We start from the raw sequence: 24,050 nt of genomic DNA, 5'->3' as shown, positions 1-24,050 counted from the left end.
CTGAAGGCCTAGAAAATGATTAATTCTGCTACCAGTGCAACAGAAACAAAGATAAGCAGTAACAACTTGAGTACTTAAAGACTATGTAGGTGTTCCCCACAACTCATTAGCTCGAATCCTACATCTCTGCATAAAACACACCCTTTGTGGAATTCAGAAGCTCTCCCACATCTCCCACACAGAGTCAATGTTCTTTTAGTCCTTCCTGCTCCAGTTCTTGGTCTTTTATCTTGCATAAGTTAAAGTCATCAATAAAAGTAAGATATAGGAGAAATTTTTAATCAGGGTAAAAAAAACTATTTTTGTAAGACTAACTGCAAATCTGAGACAGGTCTGCATGACAAAACAATTAAGAATCAAACATCAGTTAGTTAAGCAAGTTCTTTTTTATTTAAGTGAACTGGCAACATTTTCTCAAATTAAAAATAGAAACTTTTAAAAATCTACAGTTCTGAACATTACATATACACATTATGCTACATACTGTCATTTGGAAATGTTTCCATTTATGACCTAAAAATGAAAAATTTAAGGTTATTCCAGATTAAAGACTGGTATGACTTTTCAACATTTCTTTAAAATTATTTGAATGATTTTCAGGATTATCCCTCCTTCAAGCTAGTGAACTTCACTGGAAACAGTTAGGAATACTGATATGCAAAGAGACACTATTTGAGATCAATATGCCCAATTATTTCACACTTTGTAATGTTTTACACTAGTAAGATAAATACTTGTGGCTCTCTTGATTAATTCTGCTGTTAACTAATTCAGCAACACAGCTGCATGCCAAAATTCAAGGCAATAATGTTAGAATAGAAATTCTAACTCCAGTTGCTGAACGTGTCTGAATTTCAATATTGGAAATCATATTTTGAAATTATTTAACGAAAATAGTATCACTGTCCCCCAAAGAGGCACAGTTCAACAGTGATACTGTTAAGGATGTTACAGAAGTGGGTGTGAATGGGGAAAAGGGAGTCAGAGAATGTAAAGCATTCTAAAAATCACCAACATTTTGACATCTTTCATGCGCTTTTTGGGTACTACTGAACTCTAGAAAGCTTAGCTTTTTTGCTGTATTAAGCATTACACATACTCCCAACCCTCCCACCCAAACACGATTTCAAAACAAAAGTCTCCCTTTTAGGTCTATGCTGCAAAAAAGCACTAAAAATTAAATCATAATTAAAAAAAAGGAAGAAAAAATGCAACAACTTTCAGAGACACAAAGAGACACTGTGCATCCCGTTACAATTAAAATTTAGTCCAAATTGTTCATTCAAGAGCACCAAATAGCAACACTGATCATGCTGGTAAATTCATTTGTGAAATGTATTATACAATATTAAAATCTTAACTAAACACTCATAAGTTTTAAGAAAAACATATATACAAAAGTCTCTGTATAGAAAATGTATTTTTATGTAAACGTGTATGTACTGTATTTAACGCATCTCAACAATTTAAAACAAGAACTTGACCAACTGTCAGAGGACTAAGCAAAGTCAGTTAATCTAATTAATTTATATCCTGTGATGTAAGATAGAAAGCCCAGTGTAAAAAAGTAAAAAACAAAAAAACGTTTTAATTCAAGCCTTGAACAGTGGTATTTGAGAGGCAGTGCCCTGGTCACAAAATATCCTGTACAGTAGTTTATGGCATAACATTCAATAGTACATTTGTGATTTACAGTGCGGGTCACAAAACAAGTGGCTCAGTATTTTGAGGATGCACGTAAATGCCAATACGCTTGGTAGAGTAACGATACAGTCCCATAGAAGAATCTTGAGCCTCATTTCTGTAGCCTGGAAATAATCACAAAAACAATTCAGGAAAACTTGATGAAGACACAATTCTAATGTAATTTAACCAGAATGAAGGCACAGATTTTCATATGAACACAAATATGGTTCAACAGGTTTTTAAAATTATTTTCAAATCTTACAGAATTCATGTTACTGAAAGCAGAATAGTCTTAAAATAGGAAAGTAGCAGTAGGTCTAGAATTGACTTTAAAAGCTTATTGCTTACCCCTTAAAGTTTCCAGTATCTGTTACCACTGTTCCACAGAGCTATACAAAAAAGCAAACAAACAACACAAATCAGAATCATAACTTTTTGTCCACAAGCAGAACAGAAACAGAGTGTCTAGCTATAAGGTGAGACAGGCTCATTTGGTACAAAACCTTTCTCAAACTTCCACTTATTTAATGAAGAATTTTTCAAGCAAGAGAAAATAGTTTTCTGGTTTACTCCACCAACCTCTCTTCTTACCTTTGTTTTAGGACAGAAAGAAATGCTTGGGTTACCAATTCAACACCAGTCTTCTTTGAAGAGCCTAACCCAGCCTCCAATTTTACTCTCCCCAAAGTGGTGTCTGCATTTGAGGTTATTTATGTCTTTAACGCTTGCTTTAACGTGTGTATCACCTCTATGTGAAGTATCTATATAAATGTAAACACACCTCATGGATCTCCTACTTGTATTTACATGTCTCATATTTATAGAGAGATTTGCTTCTCCTTTTAGCAAAACAATCCAGCTGGTTTCCAAAGAAAACTATGCAAGAGTGCAGGTGTACAGAGATCCATTCACAGTCAGATCTCCCAAAGCATCTAAAACCCTTACAGGAAAAGTAAGGATCACTTAAAAATAAATAAGACCCTGAAGAATAAGACCCTACTCGTATGAGAATCCTGGACTAAGGAACCCAATGCATGTATCTAACATATTCAGCAGTTTTTCAAATGATTTCAGTTAACTCTTCAGAAGAAAGTATTGCTTCAAACAGAATTCTTACACCATATTATGGAAGGCAATTTTGAGTAACTATTAAAATTTAGAAAAAGGAAGTCAGAACTGAACTAGCGGCTTTAAAAGATTATTTGATGTTAATTTTTAGCTTATTCAGGAACACTGTATTAACTATTAATCAGTTCCTGAAATATCATGAAAAACATGCTCTCAACTTCAAGATTATTAACATTCATATTAAAGATTCAAAGATCAGAAAGGGACTTCTAAAGCCTGAGCAATTATTAGTCTCATCTTATGTAAAATATCAAAAGTCCTGAAACAGAGTTCTTAGATGTGCCAGTGGAGATTAGTTTTGAATTAGATACCTTGTAGATTTATTTAGGGAATCCTTAAACTGCAGCACAGATCATGTCACTGAAAACATTGTTATATTTAAATATTTACTTTAGAAGGAAAAGTGGAAAACAAATTTGGTCACTAAGTAATTACTGTCCAATACAGTTATAACAAACAATAATATACAGCTGATGCAGCCACAAAATCTGGCAAGATTTGCAAACTTTCAACTTTCTTGGTATTTAATCATTGAAAGAACGATGCTATCCCATTTGTCTGCCAGCACTCAGCCTGTATTTTCAGTCGTGAAGTTGTAAGGTAAGGCACGGAGAGCTACATATCTTAATTACAGGCTACAGCCTTCCTTAAGCAACTCATATCTTGCAAAACATAATGTTAAAGCTGTAGGACACCCTATGTTATCCATACAGAAACTGAAAGTCTCACAACTAGCTAAGGTCTTACAGCACAAGAGTTGGAGACAGAAAAGAACACAAGTCTCCTGCCTTTTAAATCTAACTTAAATTTCTTGTTCTGTGATGTTACCCTAACTCTACCCATGCGGAAACAGCCATTTAATCTCTTCATGTTTTCTGCATATCCTGGATCATCTGCCTTTTGCACAGCAAAAGCTCTTCACTGCATCATCTAAAAAAATGTAATATAAGCACACTTATTCTGGTGACAGAGCAAATGAGCAATTAAATGCTATGCTTATTTGCAGAGTCTCTACAGCTCCTCATTAGAATTTAGGATGATCAGAAGTAAAAGCTGATTTTATAAAATCTAGCTTTTGTGTTCCATGCATTGCACAGGAAGAACATACACTAATTAATCAGTTTGTAAAGTTGCACCTGCTTCTGTCCTAGATAATATATAAAAAAGACACACTCATTACAGACCAAAAAAATAATCAGGAGCAAGAATGCATCCCACCCTATCACTTTCACCTGCTATCAAAATATTTTAATACGTTTACTAATTTAGGACAACCCATTGTGCTAGATAAAATCCAGATGATTAGGTATTTATGTCCAAATTTAGGCAATTTCTTTGTTATGTTGCTGGAGATTATTACAATATTTATTGTTATGTAAAGAACATTTAAGAAATATAAATCGTACAGCATTTGTTATAGTGAATAATCATGCAAGAAACAAACTAAGTGATTCACTTTAAAACGTGCAGAAAATTGGATAGGTGATTAATATATTAGATTAAGCAAGGACATGAAGGCATGCAGTTTCAGACTTGGTTTACCTTGTAATAACAGGATTGTGTATACCATATAAATGCTCTTTATGATAACCATTATTACCATTTTCTGTACTGTAATAAAATAAATACACCAAAAAAGACCATGTTAACTACAAGATGCACTATGTACAGTATGGCTTCCAAGACATGTACATGGATGATGGTCTTATATGCAAAGATAAACTGTTTTTGTACAATAGAAGATAACTTTTCTTTTGTAACCATTAGGAGCTATGGAATAAGTATAACTTTACATTTTTTATATTTTAATATTCTCCAAAAACTAGTTATTAAGATATTCCTGTTGAGTTGGATACTCTAATATAAAGTCTAGTGAAACAAAACGTGTTACCTCTGTTGAAGTAACAAGTCATATTAAAAATATAAACCCTCCCACCTGAATAAAATAATTTTACCAAATACCAGCAAAAATGTCTTACTTTTTCATGGGTATAGTTTCGACACTAAAAAACATAAAAAAGGAGGAGTCATTAACTAGACAGTAAATGAAGTGATTAACTTTAGCTGTACATGCCTGTTTCTGCTCTACTGATTTCTGAATGTGTAATGAAAAATTATCAGTGTGAAATTTGAGAAATGCAGTGCACAGGCTAACTGAAGAATGAGTAAAACAAAGAGCAGAAAAGAAAGTAGTAAAACCAAAACTGATGGGAAAATATGTAAGAACAGTTATCATAAAGTAAAATGCCAAGTCCCTGAGACAGAGGAACTGCAATTGAAAAAGGAAACATTGGTTAGGAATAACTAAGACAGTAAGGAAGCAAATAGTTACTTCAAGGAGATTACAAAGCACAGTTCGCCTAAACAGATAATTTAGAAAAGCTTAATTGGTTGCACACTGGAAGATATTTATATAAAGGCTGCACATAAAGCTCTGAAGACCTCATTCTGAAGTCACCTCTTGAAGTCAGAGCTGGCAATATCTACAGAGTCACGGCAATTTAAATTTGCCAAAGTCTACCTGCATGAAGCACTTTGCAGGCACCAACCCAAACCTGCAGTATTTCTCAAAAACATGCATTGCTAATCTGACAGACAGAAGATTTAAGGATTATAGCACCTTCATGTGAGACACCAGAAAAAACATTTAAACCCATTTGCCATTTAGCTTGACTAGGAGTATATACTTACTCATCATACACATCCTCTGTGTCCATTCTACGATAGTATTTGGAGAGTTTTACAGCAAAAATTATGGCAGGAATTAAAAATATTGAAGAGCCTCCCAAACCAAACCAGAAGGTATTCTGAAATGAAACAAAATCCAGGAAAAAAAAAGATCACAGAGCACCGTTACTAAAAGACTCATTAGAAACTAGTTTAAGAGGTCTCTGCACTGAAGCTCCTTATACTAGCATGGAACAGGACAAGCTAAGTATTCTCCACAGTCGATGTGAACTAAAGTAAGAACATCACTATCTTACAGGTGTAACCAAACAGAAGACTGTCCAGAGATGCTCAAATTCTGAAATTCACACATGCATAATGTCTTAAGTAGTTATTTTAACTTAGTCAGCCTTGAGCCAGAAAGTAATTTTGTCTCTCAGCATTAGTTTACAAGCGACATTTTTCCCCTTTTCTTGCTATTTTAAATTAGTATCTGTGGTTCTTGCAAAAATCTGAGTTTCCAGCACTTTCTCAATGTGCTTTTTAACTTGTTAGCTGCAACCTGCTTGCATAACTAATTGTATTATCGCACAGATGAGCTGAGTTATCATCAGATGTTAGAATGATGATTTTTCAAATTTTATTTGCATCGCCTGGAGGCATTCTGACTTGTATGTGACTCAGATAAGTTCTATCATCACGAAAACCACGATTCATCTACCACTGGAAGCTTAGTTGCTCTCAAAACCCAGAAGTTCTGTAACTTATGAGACGATCCATGTGTACAACATGATTCTGGCAAGTTAGAAAAGTTTATGGCATTATCAAGGTCAGAGTAGCTTTGACTGGTTACATACACTTACTATTAGTGTGACTGTTACCCAGCTAAACTTGTGGTACAGACAAATAGTAGCTAGGAGATGTTTTAGGTCATTTCCATGCATGTGGTAGGTTATTTTGGTTTTAATATATGCTGCCCTCTCTACAAGCTCTCTTGCAAGACAAAAAAGCCAATACTGCCCTTGCATTCTGCTGCAAGTCATGCTCAGTCTCCACTGTACAAGAACGATTCAGTCTGCTACAAGTCAAGTGATAAAAAAAACCCGTTTACCTCATTCAGGTAAATTCTAGATTCCAGAAACGATACTTGAGAAAGTTTTTCCTCTCTCTCTCTCCATCTTAAGTTAGAAATGGTTACTGCCAAAAACTTCAGATTTTTATGCTTTTCTATTTCAAGGAGGTTCGGAATGATGCAAGCTGAAACCCATCCTTTCCAAAACTTAGATTCCAAATTAGTAGTAGTGCATTTATTTCACAATTTAAGTTTGAAAAAAAAAATTACTAAGAAAAGTTGATTTTACAACATTCTTGCTAACAGAAGCCTAAGTTTAATGGAAACATAAAACAAGTTCAGCACTGGCTGATACAGATCAGAACATTCTTCCTTGAATAACTTTGGATGTGATCCTTTATTGTCACACTTCTGAATGGTCTAGCCAGAATAACTGAATGGAGATTTATATTCAAAAAATTTCTGACTTGATGCCCCGATTTTGAGAAACAGATTCAGATTTCTTACCACAGAATCCGTTACATAGCTGCATAAAAATATATCTACTGCTGTATCTATCACATTGGCAATAGGCTTGCATGCTGCTACCTCCATGGCAATCTGAAAGACATTAAAGAAAACAGTTTGAATTACCTAACAGATTAAAATAAGAACCTCAAAAAATTTCCTACAGCTTTAGTAAACAGCTACTGCTTACTAAATTGTTCTCTCTCCCCCTCTCCAAATTCACATTAAATTCCAGTGGGACGTGCTATCAAATGAACATAAATCTTTAAGACATCAACTCAATTTCTCAAAGACTGCAGCTAAAGAAAGAAGAATAAAACAAGATGCTAATGATACCATTTTAAACTAAGCAGGCTCAGTACAATATTAGCACAAATGGTAGATTTCAGGCTAGCCCTGGAAAAAAAAAAAGTGTACTAAATTGGCATTTTATTCCAATCAATACTACTCATCCTTTCAATTCTACTTCATACAAAATTATTTACAGAAGACAAGTTTTCTCCTTCCTACTGAGCACAAATATCTTACAAATTGAAATTACAAAACATAAAATCAACATGATTTTTCTATTATTACTATTTAGATCCTTTTTGGTTTCAAAAACAGCTCCTCTCAATGAAGCAAATGCACCTTACCGACTCCTTCACCCAATCAATGTATTGCTCGAAGTAGCCAACTATGGTGTCCATGTACTTTTTTGTTTCCTAAAAACAGACAAAAGTTAAGTGAACCTCTATCTCCATGATACGTTAAATGAATGTACTTAAATCAGATAAAACTTACCTGGACAATAACTAGAGAAGCATTGTTGTTTATGAGAAGCTGGGCAGCATTAACAGCGCTAATGACATTTTTCACCTTAACCTGGAGGGGAAGAGAAGGTGTTTAATATAAATAAATCCCTCTCAAGCTGTTACAGTGGTTCCGCAGCCACTGTATGTGATAACCTATTCTCTTGATAAATCTGTAACATTGTCTTGTGAACATCTGACAAAATATGCAATTACGTTCTGCGTAAGGATTCATGACCACCTGACAAAAAACTTTCACTACTAAAAGAGGAAGGAAGCAGCAGGTATGAATGGCAACTTTTCCTGGAACCTATGTAACAAGTTTATATACTAGACCACCTTTCTCTTCCATTCTTGTTGTCTTAAGAGTAGAGATACTTTCATCTCCTGGTCTCAGTATGGTGCAGGCACTAGCTGCTACTTGAAGAGGAAACTGGCCGCCCTGGGGAAGCTTCTACACAGCCACAGCCTCCCTGTGTTTGGCTGATGCTGCAGAAGCAGGAAGGTAATGACTACAATGCTAAAGAGACAGGGCCCAGTGGGAGCTGGACACTGGACAAGAGTTGGTTAAGAATGTGAATCACAAAGCTCTTGTCTCAGTTGTATTTTTGGGTTTTGTTTCTTGGTTGTTCCCCACCTCCAAGTTTTGCTTTCAGTGATTCTAGAAAAAAAAAGGCTACATTTTTACTAGCATAAATAGCACTATACATGGAACTTTACTCAAGTCTATTTTACCACTTGATAATTAAGTTTGTAATTCTTATTTTTAAAAAAGATTCTTTTTTTCCTCCTCCTCTAAAAGGAAGGGAACGGCAACACAGAAAAAGCTGTGCAGAGATATCTATGACCTTTTTACTACCTCACTGCACTACAATCTCTTCCTAATAACAGAACAGCCAGAAATAGTAAAACCTGTATTGAAAATGTCCTGTATATGTGGCAAATGGATTTAAAACACATTAAAATGCTTCTGTTGCCACAAAGGAAACCTTACCATAAGTTCAGATGATGTCCTCTTCAGAAGCCTAATGCTCTGATTTAAAGTGCTCTAGTAGAAAACAGGGAAAAAAAAGATAAGTCATCACTAGAGGTAAGAGCCTACTTGTTTCAACACTACGTGTGTGCTTCAATTTTGTATAGATGATTTTGTTTCTAATATAACACATCACATTTTATGTAGTAACAACAGTTGTATTAACTTAAAACTAATAAATATATTGTGTTTTTAACCATTCATGTTGGTGATTCAAGTATTTCACCAACAGCACTAAGTAGCTATAAACTGTGTACTAGAAGACTTCAAATTAACTCAAATTAGTAACAATAAACTGGGAAAGATTTATTTGGGGGAAGAAAGAGAGAACAGATAAAATCGGAACTGGGTGTTCAGAGTACAGCTTTGTATTTTGTGGTATTATTGTATATACAAATATACAATATTTGTATATTGTGCAGTTTCAGAAGGGAAAAAGCACTTACCCTAGCTTTAACATATTTCTTGACAGTCAGTTTTGTAAAAGGAAAAAGAGATGAGAATAATTAGGAGTTAATTAGAAAGAACAGCATAGAATCAGAGGCCTAGTGCTTTTTTATGAGGGCTTTGACAGGGGCAGAAATACTTTATCTGATGCTAAGATAAAATAAAAGTCTTCAAGTTATGTAGAGGAAAAAACAACAGCTAGCATGTATGAAATTCACAGCTTGATACAAGTCAGTGTCCGGAAAAAAAACAGTCAGAAGAAGCTTTTTCACATCTTTAACAGCATCAACAGAAAATATTTTTCTTTGGCTCTAACTACGACTGTCAGAGCTTCAGTTCCAGTACTGTTAAGTGGCTGCTGACTCCACGAAGTGTGTGCAAGTCATAACTACATTTATTACTGAAGACAAATGATAAGGAAAAAAGAAAATGGGTGATTTAGGATTAGAATTCTGGAAAGTTCTTCCCTGTTTCCTCTTTTATACATATATAACCACAAATATAAATTGGAAAAAATGGGGCCATGATTTTAGGCAGTATTTTTTAGACAGTATTATAAAGTAGCAGTATCCCACGTATGAGAACTGTTTATTAAATACAGACTTTAACCAGATTAATCTTCCGTGACAATACAAAAGTAACTTGTGCATATATACTAGCAAGTTCAGCTTTCTAAATTGTATTCAAGATTCAGAGATTCATTTTTTACATATATGTTTTAATATTGCTTTAATATTTTACCATAGCTTGCTCTAGTGGAACAACTTGCTGGTTATGAATCATCCGAATATTGTTTGCATGTCCTTTTAAGGCATTTTCCAGTGCTCCTTTTGGCTGCAAAAAAAAATGAAATTATGTAGTATTGTTCAATACTTTCAGAGCTTTCAAATAAAGAAAAAAAAAAAAAGAGAGCCACAATGAGAGTTACACATTATAAACTGCAGGGCAGCTGATGCTAACAACAGGCCATGGCAAATTGAAATCCTCAACGCAAGGAGGGAAAAAAAAAATCGCCATATTAATAATTCAAACCTCAGTAACCAAAACATATATATTAAACTGCTTCTCTGGCTGTAACGTTATCAGCAGATTTAATGGAAAATTTTCACAGAGCACACTAAGTTAGTTTAAATACAGAAGAGGGAGCACACCCCTTGCTACTCTCCTCTCCTCTGGCATGTCTCTGGTGCAGGGGTGCCCTCCTCTGGAATGAGCATTTCTCATTTACAGAGGCTCAAATACTTTAGCTATTTGCAGCGTGGACACAGCCACTAGTCATCTGCTTTCTGAAGGACACTGAAGTTTCAACATTTTCAGTCAGTAAGCTGGAAATGAGTCTGTGAAAGCTATTTTTCCTTTTAGTGGCTTCCAAATTTCAGTCAAAAGATCAGCTTGTGCCCTGATTTTAAAGCCTGGATACCCACCTGGAGCTCACACTTGTTGCAAAATGCCATGAAAATTCAATGTATTTCGGAGAATGAAATCATTTTCTATTTCCTCTTGGTGGCAAAACCAACCGGCTCCCTGAATACACACTGCTAACTCCATTTCAGAAGTAGAAGAATTGTAGTCCAAGACAAAACATAGACCTAAACCTGTTTTCTCAAAGGAAATCAGATTTCTCTGCTTTCACATCATTCAATCCACTGTTACCCAACACCACTTGCAGTTAGCAGGTTTGCTTGCCTTTCCTCCTATGAAACTTCTTTTCCCAATTTGGGACTGCAGCCCTTGAGGAACGTAGGTACCCACGGGCAGGTAACTACGGGTCCATTTCCACAGGACGCAGTTATAAGGACTCAGAAACTGCTGGATTTGCAAGAAGAGCTACCCCAAATGCAAGCCCAGGCTCGTGTAGAGATGAGACCTCATTCAGGAAACGGGGTTTCAAGATGTTTCATTTGGGGTACCCTAACAGTACAACTTTCTACTGAGAAAAACTTCTGCAGATACTTTTTACTCTACTGGCAAATAGAGAATAGGAAGGGCCATCATTTCATTTTGTCGAAAATATACTTTGTCAAAATTAGATTATCTCACGAAAAGACATGCTAGTCAAATACCAGAAGGAACAAATGACAGTGCGAATGGCTGTACGAATTTTGCTTCTCTGCTTCTGTACAGTGGAAATTACTTTTTCTGCAATGCCTATTACAGCAGTGTCTACACTGGAAAAGAGAACAAATCCCGGTGCAGCACTGTAATTGAGAATGGCAATGCATCTCTCACAGTACTTGTTCCTCTCCACTGCTGCCATCCAATCTGAGAGAACCATCGTGGTGAAAAGTAGCAAAACATTTTCCTGGTTAGACCTATGCCTTTTAAAAGCCAGTTTTATCTTTGGGGTGCATACTTCTGCGACATTTTTCTAGGTCCCCCTCCAGCCTTTTCCAGCTTTGCCTATTCTTTTAACAGCAGTCTGCCAGGGACTCTGTTCTGTCTTGTGATCCTCTTTCCAAATGAGAAGGAAAACAAACCCTTGCCTCCTTTACCCAATTTACAAGTATAATGACTAAATACTAAGAAATATACGTACACTGTAAAGCCAAACAGCAAAAGACCATCATTTTTAGCTGTATGGCCGGCAGGCTTTGATGCTCAAACACACGTTCTCTTCCTGAGAAGTGTTCCTGTGAGCAGTCATTTCACGTTTTCTGTTCTGAGAGATAAGGGTGCTCGATACTGTCGGTAAGGCTACAGAGCAGCTTCAGCATGCTTTGTGCTGGCAAGTTGGATCCACTTACCTAATAATGTCCGTGGGCAATATTGCTCCCTCCTCCACAGCATGACCCTTTGGTTTGATGCAAGTTTTTTTTTTTTTTTTTAACTGTTTCCTTCTTTGCAGTGTTAAAATGTGTATTTAATTTTGTGCAAGGTGCCAGAAAATGCAATCTATACACTCAAAGTTAATTAATTCCAAAAGTTTTTAATTTATTCTTTAATTGATTGTTCCTGTAAGCTGTAAGAACTATCACGATAATAAAGTAGGATTATAAAATACCCTTGGAAACCACCATCAATTTTGTAACAATCTAATACGTTGTATTGTGTTGTTTTTTCGTTTACTCACTTTATAGATTACACTGTACAGCAAGAAAGAACTAAATACATACACTCTGAGAGGGAACACATTTAATACTGTATTTTTCTTTGTCTTTTATATGAAGAAATTACTCAGCCTGATCTATTCTCACTTCCAATGCTTCCTTTAGATTCTGCTACAAAAAAACAATGAAAAACCAATCTACCTGCACAATAGATTTTCCTTTACAGAGTTATGTAAAATGTACCTTTAAAGAGAAATCTCAGAGGCAATTCTATTAAGATATAGTATGTTGAAGAACCTCAGCTTTCACTTAGAAAATAGCCCCCAAAACAAAAACTCTCCAACTGTACAACCTTCAGAATGGTAGAGAAAAAACTGAAAATGGAAGTGAAGTGTGGCCAAAGCTATTGGTATCTGTCCAAGTCAGCAGACAACCTAAATGAGCAAACAGACCAAGTGTGACTCACCCACTGTGCTTAAAGAGGACGATAACCACAATACAAAAAAACATGGGCAGACTACCCCCCAGGTGAGTACAGGTCTGGCATTAAAAAAAGTAAGGAACAGGTGTGATCAGTTTTTGCAAAAAGCTGGAGTAAACATACCAGCAACTTTCTACCAGTGCTGCCCTCTCACTGCAGGAAGGATGAAAATCTGATAAATTCCAATCAGCATGGTCTCGCTCTGCTGCTGTGTCCTTTTGTGATACAAACGACCGTAGTAAATGTGCAGCATAACTCTCTCCCGTGCCACAATGCAGCAGTGTCTTAGGTGACAGCAAAGCAATCTAGTGTCCAAACTGACTCCCACTTTGAAATTAAATAGAACGTGACCTTGACATACATCCAAACATATCACTTGAATATTTAGTTAGTTTAGCTGTTAACACAGATGTGTCATTCTGCAGATTCATTCATTTGTTGTAGTTCCAGCCTTTGACCAGTGTCAGTGTATCTACATTGAACAAGCCCTACAGAGCAGATAGGACCTCTTTTGTGCATTCTTCCCCCTCAGTGGAGCCCCAGCTCCCAACAGAAGCCTTACGAGCTGCCTCAGTATTCATTTCATTGCTAATTGCAAAATCTTCTGAGCACTAAGTGAAAGAAAACCCACTCAAATCCATCATGATCCAAGCAACTTTTCTTCTAACTGGGACCCTAAAATGTAGGCAGCATCACAGGAAACACTACAATGGAGTTAGCAGGCATGTTGATTTCTTAACTTGCTGTTTAACAAAGTACACTTCCAAAGCAGAAGTTGTAAAACTGCTAACATACAAAAATCAAGAATTAGCAGTCTCTAAAACACAGCTCACATACATTGTTTTTTGAAGTTTTTCCTTATGTGACAATGCACCATGTATGTGTGTCTGAAGTACAAGAACTTTCCCATGGAAAGTCTAAATATTTGGCTATACATACTTATATAACGCTACAATGACAAGTTTTATGTATTATTATATTGATAAGTTAAACTTACCAGCTGGTCTGCTCTTGCTTCTAAGTCATTAGCAAATGACAGAAGATCAACCTTGGTTACACTTTTATTGATCTAAAACAAGATATGAACAACTCAGGAAGAAAAGAGTACGTTGTTATTGCACAAACAGACTGCACTTAATCACACCACCTACTCTGTCCATCCTTTATTTCTTCAAATGTTTACTGAAGTGCTTAACTTCTGAAGTACTTTTGCTCTATTTCTCCTTCCACACAAAAGCAGATTTTTCCTCTAGTTTTCCCATTGCTAAAGAAACATTTCATCTTAAGCTGTGTTCCAGCCATGCCCCTAGATTACTACAGTCTCACCTCTGTTAAATATGCTCCAAAGTTTATCCCATCTATTCCCGAAGAGCTGAAATTCAGAAGATTCTCCTTCCCTATTTCATCCAGCAGAATGATTTTGCTGAGATTTATCTGAATATGTTCAATTCGAAGTGCTACATCTTCTGTATACTGAGAACAGAAACAAATTAAAACACAAAAGTAGTTTGCATCCAGAGCAGAGTCTTCTATACCCCTCCCCTCATATAGCAGCATCTACCTTTTGCTGACTCATCACTTCTATGAAGAAGCACGCAAACGACTTCATTGTCAACATCTGGTCAGCTCAATTAACCTTGTCAGAATCCAGGTAACGTTCTCCCCTTCCCTGCAGTACCCACACAGTCTGGCTACGCCATGTTCTAGACCACCTGTGCATCTTTCATACCAATGAATTACTCCTCCCTTCCCAGCCTCCACCATTGTGGAAGCTCAGACAAATTTTTCCTTCTAGTCAATCTTTCCTGTCCATTTTAATCATATGTTAATTGGAGCAGGGACCATATCTACTAAGTGTGGGTACAATGCCTGGCAGAATCCCCTAAGGACTGCAGTAATGCAGGTCAGGATTACAGGTAACCAAAACATTAGTACAGTCATGCAGTGACAGTACTGTTGTGTGTTATTGCAGCCTAACTGAAAGGATTTTATCTTATCCCTCTCTCCTTACTTCCAAAATTGGAAACGTTCTTAGGAGCATAGCACATTGTATACAAGATCAACATAATTCTGATTGGAATCAGAAGAAAACAGAGCAAGAAAGGCATTTATGTAAAATAACAAGACCCTCATTATGCACCATAAGCAGCCTTTGGAAAATGCTAGACCTTCTATGCAAGTTTCAAAATTAAAAACATTATTATCTGCACCCATAAAAAAGCACATCACAACACCTTCCAAGGTTTTTGACGAAGACTGATAAAGAACTTAAAGATCTTATTTGCAAATATATTTCTTTCTTTCAAATTAGTTTGGACAGCTTGTGCCTCCTCGCAGAATGTACTGTACATAAAATCCAATACTCCTTAAACTCCAGACATGCTATACTGTGTTCAAGAGCAGACTTGTCACCAGCCTTCAAAAATATTCAAGAACCCACTCTTATTTTCTTTACTTACCATACTGATATTTAGAAATTCATTGATATTGAACAGGTGCTCTAGGTGAAGGGAAGTATAAATTCCTTTGTTTTCCTTGCAATCACTATAAAAATAAAAATACATACATCAGCCTGAACACCACCTTGGAGACAAAACATTAAACGAATGATTAATGATGTTTTCATATTTTAGGAAAATCAGTCTTTTAAAAAAGTTCTGGCTACGTTCTTTGAAGCTTCATCTATAAGAAAGTAAGTAATAACTTCTGATGGTCTCAAAGATAAGCTTTGCAAAGAGCTAGTGTTATGCAATATTATGTTAAAATTATCCCTGGTAACTCATTGATAGAAGAAAATCATTTTTACTAGTGATACACAAGAAAATCAATGTTGTCTTCGTGAATATGTGAGATTTCTGTGTGTGCTTGAAATACGAAACCTGGAAGATAACACAAAAACTACGTATAAATGGAATTCAATCTTGACCATAACTTTACATACCTGTACACTTTTTCAAAAGTCAAATTAATATTTGGATTTTTAAAGAGCATGCCAGAAAGATAGTTTTTCCAGTGCTGATTTAGTAAGTAGGGAGTATCCAAAACCTAGGAGACAAAATTCAGTGATGTTACCATAAGCCCATGTTTTCAATTCATGAATATATTCATGTGTGATCTTTTGACACATACCCACATCTAAGCTTATCACGCACTGATGGAAAAACAAGCAGAGCAGTAGATTCAACCTCTCTGGTGTAGAAAGTGAATATTAAAGCTCCATGTCCCCAAGAAACGCTGAACTGCGGAAAAATTTATCTCCAAAGGAAGACAGGCACGCAGTATTTACACTGCAAAGCCAATTAAACCAAGAAAGGATCAATGTCTCTATTCAATGTGCAAATGGAAAGTAAAAACAGATCCAAACTCACTTGAGGTGTCTCACTTGAAATAATAAGTCATGAATAACTGACGAGACCATTAAGACTCACAGGGATTCTATTCATTGTTTAACAACTTGAATTTGAATAACTTCACCTTGAATAAAGTTTTATCTTCAAAGGGCTCACAGACCAGTTTTTCTACATTTCCACCTGTGACAAAAGTGAGCACCACTACAATCATCAGCACCCAGGAGAAAAGAAAACTGAATCCGACGCCACTGAAAAAAAAATATTAGAGTAAGTTTTCAAGAAGAAAATATACGCACTTTGGGTAACAGTGAAACCAACAATTAGCAGCTATAGCATTTGCAGAGATAGCAGATGGACAAATGATGACCTAGTAGATGGCCAAAATACTTCCATTTACAACAATGTTCTTGCAGTCTGAAATCTCCTATGTGTTTAGGTCCTGTAAGTTTTCAGGTTTTACAGTTAAGTTCAGCTAAAGTGGGGAGACACATTTACAGTTGGCATGCAAACTCCTTTAAGAGTTAGGAGCCACAAAAGCACACAACATTCTTTTATATATTCAAATCTCTAGCTTTGTATTCTCAAAAAAGTTGTAGATAGATTACAGATGCAATCTTCTCCTGCATACAACAGAAATTATATTAAACCCCTACTGGGAACTTCTAACAGCACCCCCAAACCTGAGAAAACCTGGTCTGAGTAAGTCATGTTTCTCACCTCCTCGTATAGCTTTTTTCTTTTGAGCAAGCACATAAATATATTTAGAAAAACACCTACAAATTCAATTTACACTTCCAATTATTTGACCCAGTTCTCTTATTCTGCAGTTTCCGAATAGGCTTACACAGATATTCACTAGCTAAAATACTCACTTTACAAGAGCAGATTCAGAGCTTTTATCTTCAGCTATGATCCTCAATGAAAGTGCAACCCAAAGCCTAAGTGCCTCAGTGGAAGTATGTTAAGTAAATATTTATGCTCTAATTTTTTTCAGCACATATAAATTTGTAACAAAAATCCTCTTCATACATATGTTCTTCAAAATCAACTAAAAAAAAAACAACAAACACCTTCTACAGGTATCTGTTTGTATTTTGCTTTTCACAAATAAGTGAAACTTACGCCATAAGAAAGTTTCCTCCAGTGTTGGAAATGCAGCCCCTGGTTGTTGGAGAAGCGTGTTTATCATAACCACAGGTTCCACATAGCAGTCCAAGATAGTAGAAGACCACAATCAAGACCACCATGCAGCAGAGAATGAGACAACCCAGCCACCTAAGGAATAAAGCCAAAGTGCTTGGTTAGCATGCAAACAACGTACTAGAGACCTGCAGAACACTTTGGGCAATACTATATTCCTAATGGCCCATTTGTGGTTCTGACTGAGCAACAAACGTCAGCAATGAAAAAACTTTTTTCACCAGCATATATTTTGGGCCAGAACCCAATCACTTTTGGATTACAGACATCCGCTACTGAAGGGTTGGGGAATAAACAAACATTACAATACAGTATTCCAAGGTCCAGCAACTGCAGGTGGCCTGTACTGAAGTTTTAAAGACTCCAGGTGGAGCAAACAATGAGTCAAACTCCAAACTCCACCAAGTCAAACAGCAATTTGTTCAAGAAGCAACTGAATTTTTTAACTGAATGGGTCAATTGAAATGTCATTGAAATTGAAATGTGTAGGGAGAACTTGATGAGCTTGAGGACTGCAATAAAAACTAGACAAAGTAAACAGTATGAAATAAAAAGCTTTGTGCTGCAAAATGGGATTATTATTCAATTACAGAAGTCATATAGGTCTCAGTTAGAAAGAATATGTAATAGAATACATTTTCTCAAAGTGTAATTAACCCATGCATTCGCAAGGACAAGTATTACATCAGTAGGAACAGGCATAAATGCACAAAGATTTACTAGGTGTGAAGCAAAATCTCTGCTATTACTACTCTGCATTAGAAAGGCCTGCAATAAAAAGGCATTGGCTCCAGGGCCCCTGTGTCCCTATGCTCTCACAACTTACCTGCAACTCAACAAAAAGAAGCCCCAAATAAAGAAGTCACCCCGGCATTGGGGTTAAACTGTTTCCTTATGCATTACATCTTCTGACATCTACCCTTTCTGAAAAAGATTCGAAGGCCTGCAGAGTAGAAACCACCACTTGCTCTGCACTGGAACAGCACCCAGCTCGGTTAGCTGCGATTTTGGACAGGGCTTTTAACCAAAATGCCAGTAACGAAAAGTTGCTTTATAGCATCTTGGTTTCACTGTCGTCATCATTAATAGATGTCCTTTCAGAACATTAAAATATTATGCAGCATTAACAGTAGGTAGGACTTCATTTCTGCCTTAATTCCTATTTAACACGTTCATACCTGTAAAAATCGTACTGCTCCACTACTGGAAAGTAATCTTGAACATATGCTTCACTCTGTGTAAGATATATTGTCAAATCTGCTAAAATCTTCTGAACAGGGAGAGTTTTTGTGAAGCTGCTGATATTCGAACCAATGGATTCCAGCACATTTTTGATATCTAAAAGAATAAATGTGTTACATTATTACAGATTAATAGAATAAATTTACATTCTATCTATGCATTATAAAACTCTATTAAGCCTTTTTGCACATGTAACAAGGCAAGCCATGAAGACAAGCGTGAGGAAAAGACAAGCAAGCAACAAAAGCATTTAGCTTCAAAGTAACGCAATGGCATTTTAAAACACACACTTTATTTTTAGCATTCCGTTTAATGATGAAAGATGTAGATGTCGAGCCAGAGCTTTCTTTCCTTTTGTTACAATGAATGTGCCGCTTATCTAGCCATCTTAAATCTTGCTTTTCATGCAATATTGCAAATGGTAACACTGAGTGAGACAATTAGCCACTAGGTTTATGAAGGAGAAGATCAAAATCTATTTAAACTCCACCCCTTGGGAGTACAACACTGTGAAAGAAATTAGACTGCCTATATTGATAATCTATAATAGTTACTTTCAGTCTTATTAAAAAAGATTACTTAAATTCATTCCAATTAGTTAGCAACACTCCAGATAATGATCAGTTAAGCCAGTTTTTTCTCAAATTATGAACAACTCTTGTGCTCACAATTTAGATACACACGATTTAAATACACAAAGACACGATTCATTGACTTATTATTCTTTATTTGTAAAATGCAGTTTGTGTCTATTCATCCCCTTTCTTTGAACTTGGAACATGCTTAAAGCATCAAGATGTAGGTTGCTACTTGGTAGTAGGCAGCACCCTCCTCTTTCTCTGACAACTGGACAAGCTCTGTGTTTTGATGTTTACTCTTCCAATTAAGCTCAATCAGGTACAAAAATGTTCTTTTTTAGAAAAATTTACAAATTACCATGAAATTTCTCTAGTGGAAGTATTGTTTTTGTTTGTTCTGTAAGTCGAACTCAGTTTTTATAAAAACAAAAAAGTACAGCTATAATAAATGGATACATTAAGATGACCTGTCTGTGTTTATGGATATCAGCAGTTATGGTAAATGAGCAAATCTTCATTAGGTTTCCTAATGAAAAGCATCACATCACACTCTTAGAAAACGGGCTCATTTTAGGCAAGTTCACACAGTATACTATGCTTGTATACATACTGTGTTTCATGTTGCCAAAAAAACAAAACGAAAAACTTACAAGGAACAGCTGTATATTTATGCAGAACAGGTCCACAATGCAAGAACAAAAATTAAAACAGATTAGTATACATACATTATACTACATTTCAGTCAGTGTCAAGTGTCCGGTACTGTCAAAATCCACAATTTAAAGTCAGAATAACAAAGTAATTAAGACAGGCATTTAAATTAAGGCACATCTTCCACCTCCCCTTTGTCATCTGCTACATTTTACTAAAGCAGCAGGTAGGGTCAGGTTTGTTATTTTTTTTGTTGTTTTGTTTTTGTTTTTGTTTTTTTGAAAAGCATCACATCCCTGAGTATACCATAGACATATTGGTCAAACAAAGTTAGGCTTGCAACCAAACAAAGGTAAAGCATCAGTTTCCAGTTGGGATTTCAGGATTTCTCATTATTTGAGGAGTAAAAAGCCCAACAAATAGAACTCCTCCATAAAACACCATATGGACTAGTTTTAGATTTTGGGTCTTCATTAAGACATACTTCCTCTTTATGTTATTTGTGGCATTAAATCTTGCAAAAGGTTAAGTTTTACATTTCATTTTTAATGATCTTTAGCCCAGGAAATATATCATCAATAAAAGAAAACAAATGATCAGTAATTGATGTAAAAACATCAGCATTAAACAGCTAAAGTGAAAATACAGTTTCCATTGTCCTCACCTGATAAGATGTTCTTAGTTTGGTTCACCACTAAGTCTGGAGTATCATTAAATGCTGCATAACCCTAAAAACAAAAGTTGGAAAAATTATAATTAAGTTCCACATTGCCAAATTACTTGAAATTTTTTCCTTTTATACAAGGACTGAAAGTTTACATATGGTAAAATGTATGTGGTAATACTATGGAAAAATACATTTTATTACTGCACATTAGAAACGGTCAAAGCAAATTATGAAGTCAGATGCATTTCAGATTTGGTTTGGACTCCATCATATTCCTTATAAATTATCTTAATTTATATACACATGCATCTGTCACTATCATAACAAATTTTATAGTACTTTTGCCTGTCAGATCTAATTCGTGCAAAACTGAGAATGCACATGAAACACCTCCTCCCTGCAAGTCTATGCCTTCTTAACATGAAACGTGTTTTACAAACAAGGAAATCCATCTATCTCTGTAATCCATTTTCTTCAGTGAGAAGGGGAGAGAAAAGATAAAAGCTGTGGGGACCAAGCTCAGTAGCTCAGCTGGACAGAAAGGAGAGGCCACTGCAGTGGACGCCTGAAGCCTTTTCCTGCAGGCCTGATCAATTCACCAGCTTGCAGGGGTCTTGGCCTCCAACATGTAGCCTTTGGTTCAAGAAAGTGCCCTTCTGTTATTCACAACTGCTTTCAAATTGCTAGGTTTATAAACTGCTCAAACTATACTATTTTTGATAGGTGAAAGGATAGGTGAGTCACAGTATTTTGTAGACTTGCAAAAATACCAATAGTAATTGCATTAGAACTGTTGCACCAGACTTAAGATCAAATACGCACATAACAAATTTAAAAAAAAAAATCAAGATAGCTGGAATTTCAATACATCTAATTAGGAGACCAATTAGGATTTTTATTTTTTTAATGTAAACTAAAAATATAGAGTCTGCTACCAGATCCACGTTTCCGTCTTTTTGCTTTTTAAGGACTCTTCTTTCAAGCAGACAATTAGCAAAACAATTTTAAAGTGTAGTATCCTGGGGATGTAAAGCACCACAGTCATATATTTAAATATTAAATCTTGGTCAAACAATGGAATAATGAGATGTATCTACCACAAAGCAAGATAAGGTGGGAACAAGCGAATTCTGCTTGAGAAAGCTAAGGGAAAACAGGTGATACGTAAGTATCCCTGTTTATTAATTAAGCACTAACAAGCTTGTCAGGAAACATACCTTCTGAACCAGACTAGAAAGGTCTATTTTAAGGACATCGTTGACCTTGGCTAGCTGTGAGCTCACCCCCGGCAACTAGGAAACAAAAAGCAGTCTTGAGTCACATCAAAGCAGTAGTCTTGCTACTTTACTAATATTTCAAATATAGCAGCGAGGGCAAAGAAACTAGAAAGACCATTTATAATAGAATCTTTCTAGCACACCCCCGAAACCTTTGTTGTACAAAAGCAAAGTTTAACTTCAGCATTTTTGGGAAGAGCAGATTATTTTGCTGCCCATAGCAGCACTTTAACATAGCTGCTTGACACACATTTTATTCTCTTCTACACAGAAGATGAAAACAGTAACTGGAATTACCCAGAAACACAGAATATGTGAAGTTCACTTATCTCACAAGCGACAGCACACTGAACCATCAATTTGCAGAGATATTAATGGGCTTATTCAAGGCAATCACACTGCAAGTCTGAAAAATATTCTCTTACCCCACTAAAATTGGCATTAATGTTCAGTTGATTTAATGAATTCCTGATGATATTGCAAGTTGAGGCAGCCTGTGCTGCAGAGCATGCAGAATCATTGAGGGTGTTGCTCAGGTGCATTTTAACGTCTGTCAAATTTGCATGAAGCCTCTCAGTGCCTTCCTGCAAAACCTCAACAGAGACGCTCACATTTTCCAGTGCCTCCTTCGTTTCTCTGATTGCTGCAAGGATGAGATATAGTTTTTAAAAAATCTTTAGTTAGAAACTAGATGCAGGTAGAGAAAGTATGCATGCACATATAAACACTATGAGCTTTTTAAAAATACTGATTTAAATAACCTTTCCATCCCTCACAGAAGAACCCTCTAGCACAGAATACATATTTCTTGCAGATAAAAATAAATCACTTACATTTTCCTACAAACAAATTAATGAGCTCACGCTACTTTTATTGAGATTCTGACCCACTTCTCAGACTACTCTTTTCTCCTCTTTCCCTCATTTTTCTTAACCTGAGATTTCAATAAAGAACCTTAATGCTTGGTTACTAGAAATCAAAAGAAAGCCCATATCCACAAGAGAGTCTTTTCAACATGTCGGTTGTAATCCAACTCAAGAAATTATGTAGCTGCAAGAGGAAAGGAAAAGAGATTGTGTTGCAACGGCCAAGCATTAATGCATGTTAACACTGTCTGCCTTCGGATTCTGTCCCAATCACACAAAACAAAAGAACACTAAACAGGTGTTTTAAGACAAAAACCACACAGATACAACTAAAAATGCACAACTGTACAAAAATAAAGCACATTTCACATAACACAAGGTTTTATCTTTTTTTTTTTACCTTTGATAGCCCTTTCCACTTTGACTTCAAGACAAATAAGAGAAATAAAGCAAAAAAGGAGAATGATGACAAATGAATGAGAAAGAACTCAAGAAAGAATTTATGAGTTAAAAAAAAAACACAACACAAAGTGACTCAAGTTGAAGGATGACTTTCACTTTGCTCTATAAGGTGTACCCGATTCCTGAAAAAAGAAAACCTTAAATAGGGAAAAAAAAAAGTATTTTCTTTAAAGGAGACAGAACTAAGCACAAGCAATGCTAAACTTAAAGGTACAATCAAGAAACTGTTGGCACTCTCATAGTAGGCTTGGCAGTGATGAGGCCAACGTTTGTTCATTCACTGACCTGTAGAAGGCTAACCTGCAAAGACCTACAGAGAGCTCTTACAGCACAGCTCTCCTAGTCTCCCTTATAATCAACGGAAAGGGACAACCACCTGAAACAGGGAATACAGACTTATCTGTCTTCAATGACTGCTGAAACTAGGTATCAACAATGGCACCTAAATCTTGATTTACTTTTTAAATACATTTATAAATCTTAGAACATCAGACATCCTCAGTCTAAAAGCAACATGACATGTAGAAAAATGGTTAGTAGAACCATAGCGCTGCATAAAGCCATCCCATGCTGTGAAATAGAAAGATGACGCCTGTCTTGCCATGGCAACAGAACATTAATACACGAATATGCACATCTTTACCTCCTGCCATTGTCAAAGCCGCATCAAGTGCGGGACGCACTTCTTTCCCCAGCTGTTCTTGAACTCTGCTGCCGAGTAAAGGTCCAACATCTGTGCCATGGAGAGATGAAAAAATGTTACATACTAGTTCAGTTTAAACTACCTCTTAGCACAGGTGCTATCAGACTGAAAAAAGGATAAAGTATTAAAATTTCTCTAAGGCCTGACAGTCAAAACTCAGCGACAGAAGGTAACACAATAACTCAATTCTCCTTT

General features: G+C 36.0%; 1 protein-coding gene across 8 annotated transcripts in view; it reads right to left on the bottom strand.

Annotated features, from left to right (window-relative positions):
- Positions 1 to 367: 367 nt before the first annotated feature.
- PROM1 (prominin 1) overlaps positions 368 to 24,050 on the bottom strand; it is a 63,088-nt gene continuing 39,405 nt past the window's right edge. For 4 of the 8 annotated variants that reach the window (XM_083835773.1, XM_083835772.1, XM_083835775.1 and 1 more), the window contains 21 exons: positions 23,796 to 23,885; positions 22,250 to 22,467; positions 21,765 to 21,839; positions 20,545 to 20,608; positions 18,588 to 18,747; positions 17,332 to 17,484; positions 16,334 to 16,457; positions 15,801 to 15,904; positions 15,319 to 15,403; positions 14,186 to 14,332; positions 13,857 to 13,928; positions 10,073 to 10,165; positions 8,846 to 8,899; positions 7,844 to 7,924; positions 7,696 to 7,764; positions 7,061 to 7,153; positions 5,506 to 5,621; positions 4,794 to 4,817; positions 4,357 to 4,425; positions 2,035 to 2,075; positions 368 to 1,808 (listed from right to left, as the gene is read on the bottom strand). In XM_083835773.1, coding sequence (XP_083691899.1) covers positions 2,057 to 2,075; positions 4,357 to 4,425; positions 4,794 to 4,817; positions 5,506 to 5,621; positions 7,061 to 7,153; positions 7,696 to 7,764; positions 7,844 to 7,924; positions 8,846 to 8,899; positions 10,073 to 10,165; positions 13,857 to 13,928; positions 14,186 to 14,332; positions 15,319 to 15,403; positions 15,801 to 15,904; positions 16,334 to 16,457; positions 17,332 to 17,484; positions 18,588 to 18,747; positions 20,545 to 20,608; positions 21,765 to 21,839; positions 22,250 to 22,467; positions 23,796 to 23,885 — 1,910 coding nt within the window. In that variant the 3' untranslated portion in view covers positions 368 to 1,808; positions 2,035 to 2,056. The remainder of the gene's footprint in view (positions 1,809 to 2,034; positions 2,076 to 4,356; positions 4,426 to 4,793; positions 4,818 to 5,505; positions 5,622 to 7,060; positions 7,154 to 7,695; positions 7,765 to 7,843; positions 7,925 to 8,845; positions 8,900 to 10,072; positions 10,166 to 13,856; positions 13,929 to 14,185; positions 14,333 to 15,318; positions 15,404 to 15,800; positions 15,905 to 16,333; positions 16,458 to 17,331; positions 17,485 to 18,587; positions 18,748 to 20,544; positions 20,609 to 21,764; positions 21,840 to 22,249; positions 22,468 to 23,795; positions 23,886 to 24,050) is intronic. The other 4 variants (XM_083835778.1, XM_083835779.1, XM_083835777.1 and 1 more) reach the window with 3 other exon arrangements.

Source organism: Anser anser (genome assembly GCF_964211835.1).
Source record: "Anser anser genome assembly, chromosome: 4".
Lineage (NCBI taxonomy): Eukaryota > Metazoa > Chordata > Aves > Anseriformes > Anatidae > Anser > Anser anser.
The sequence above is the reverse complement of the archived record's forward strand: the minus strand, read 5'-3'. Positions and strand labels throughout refer to the sequence as shown.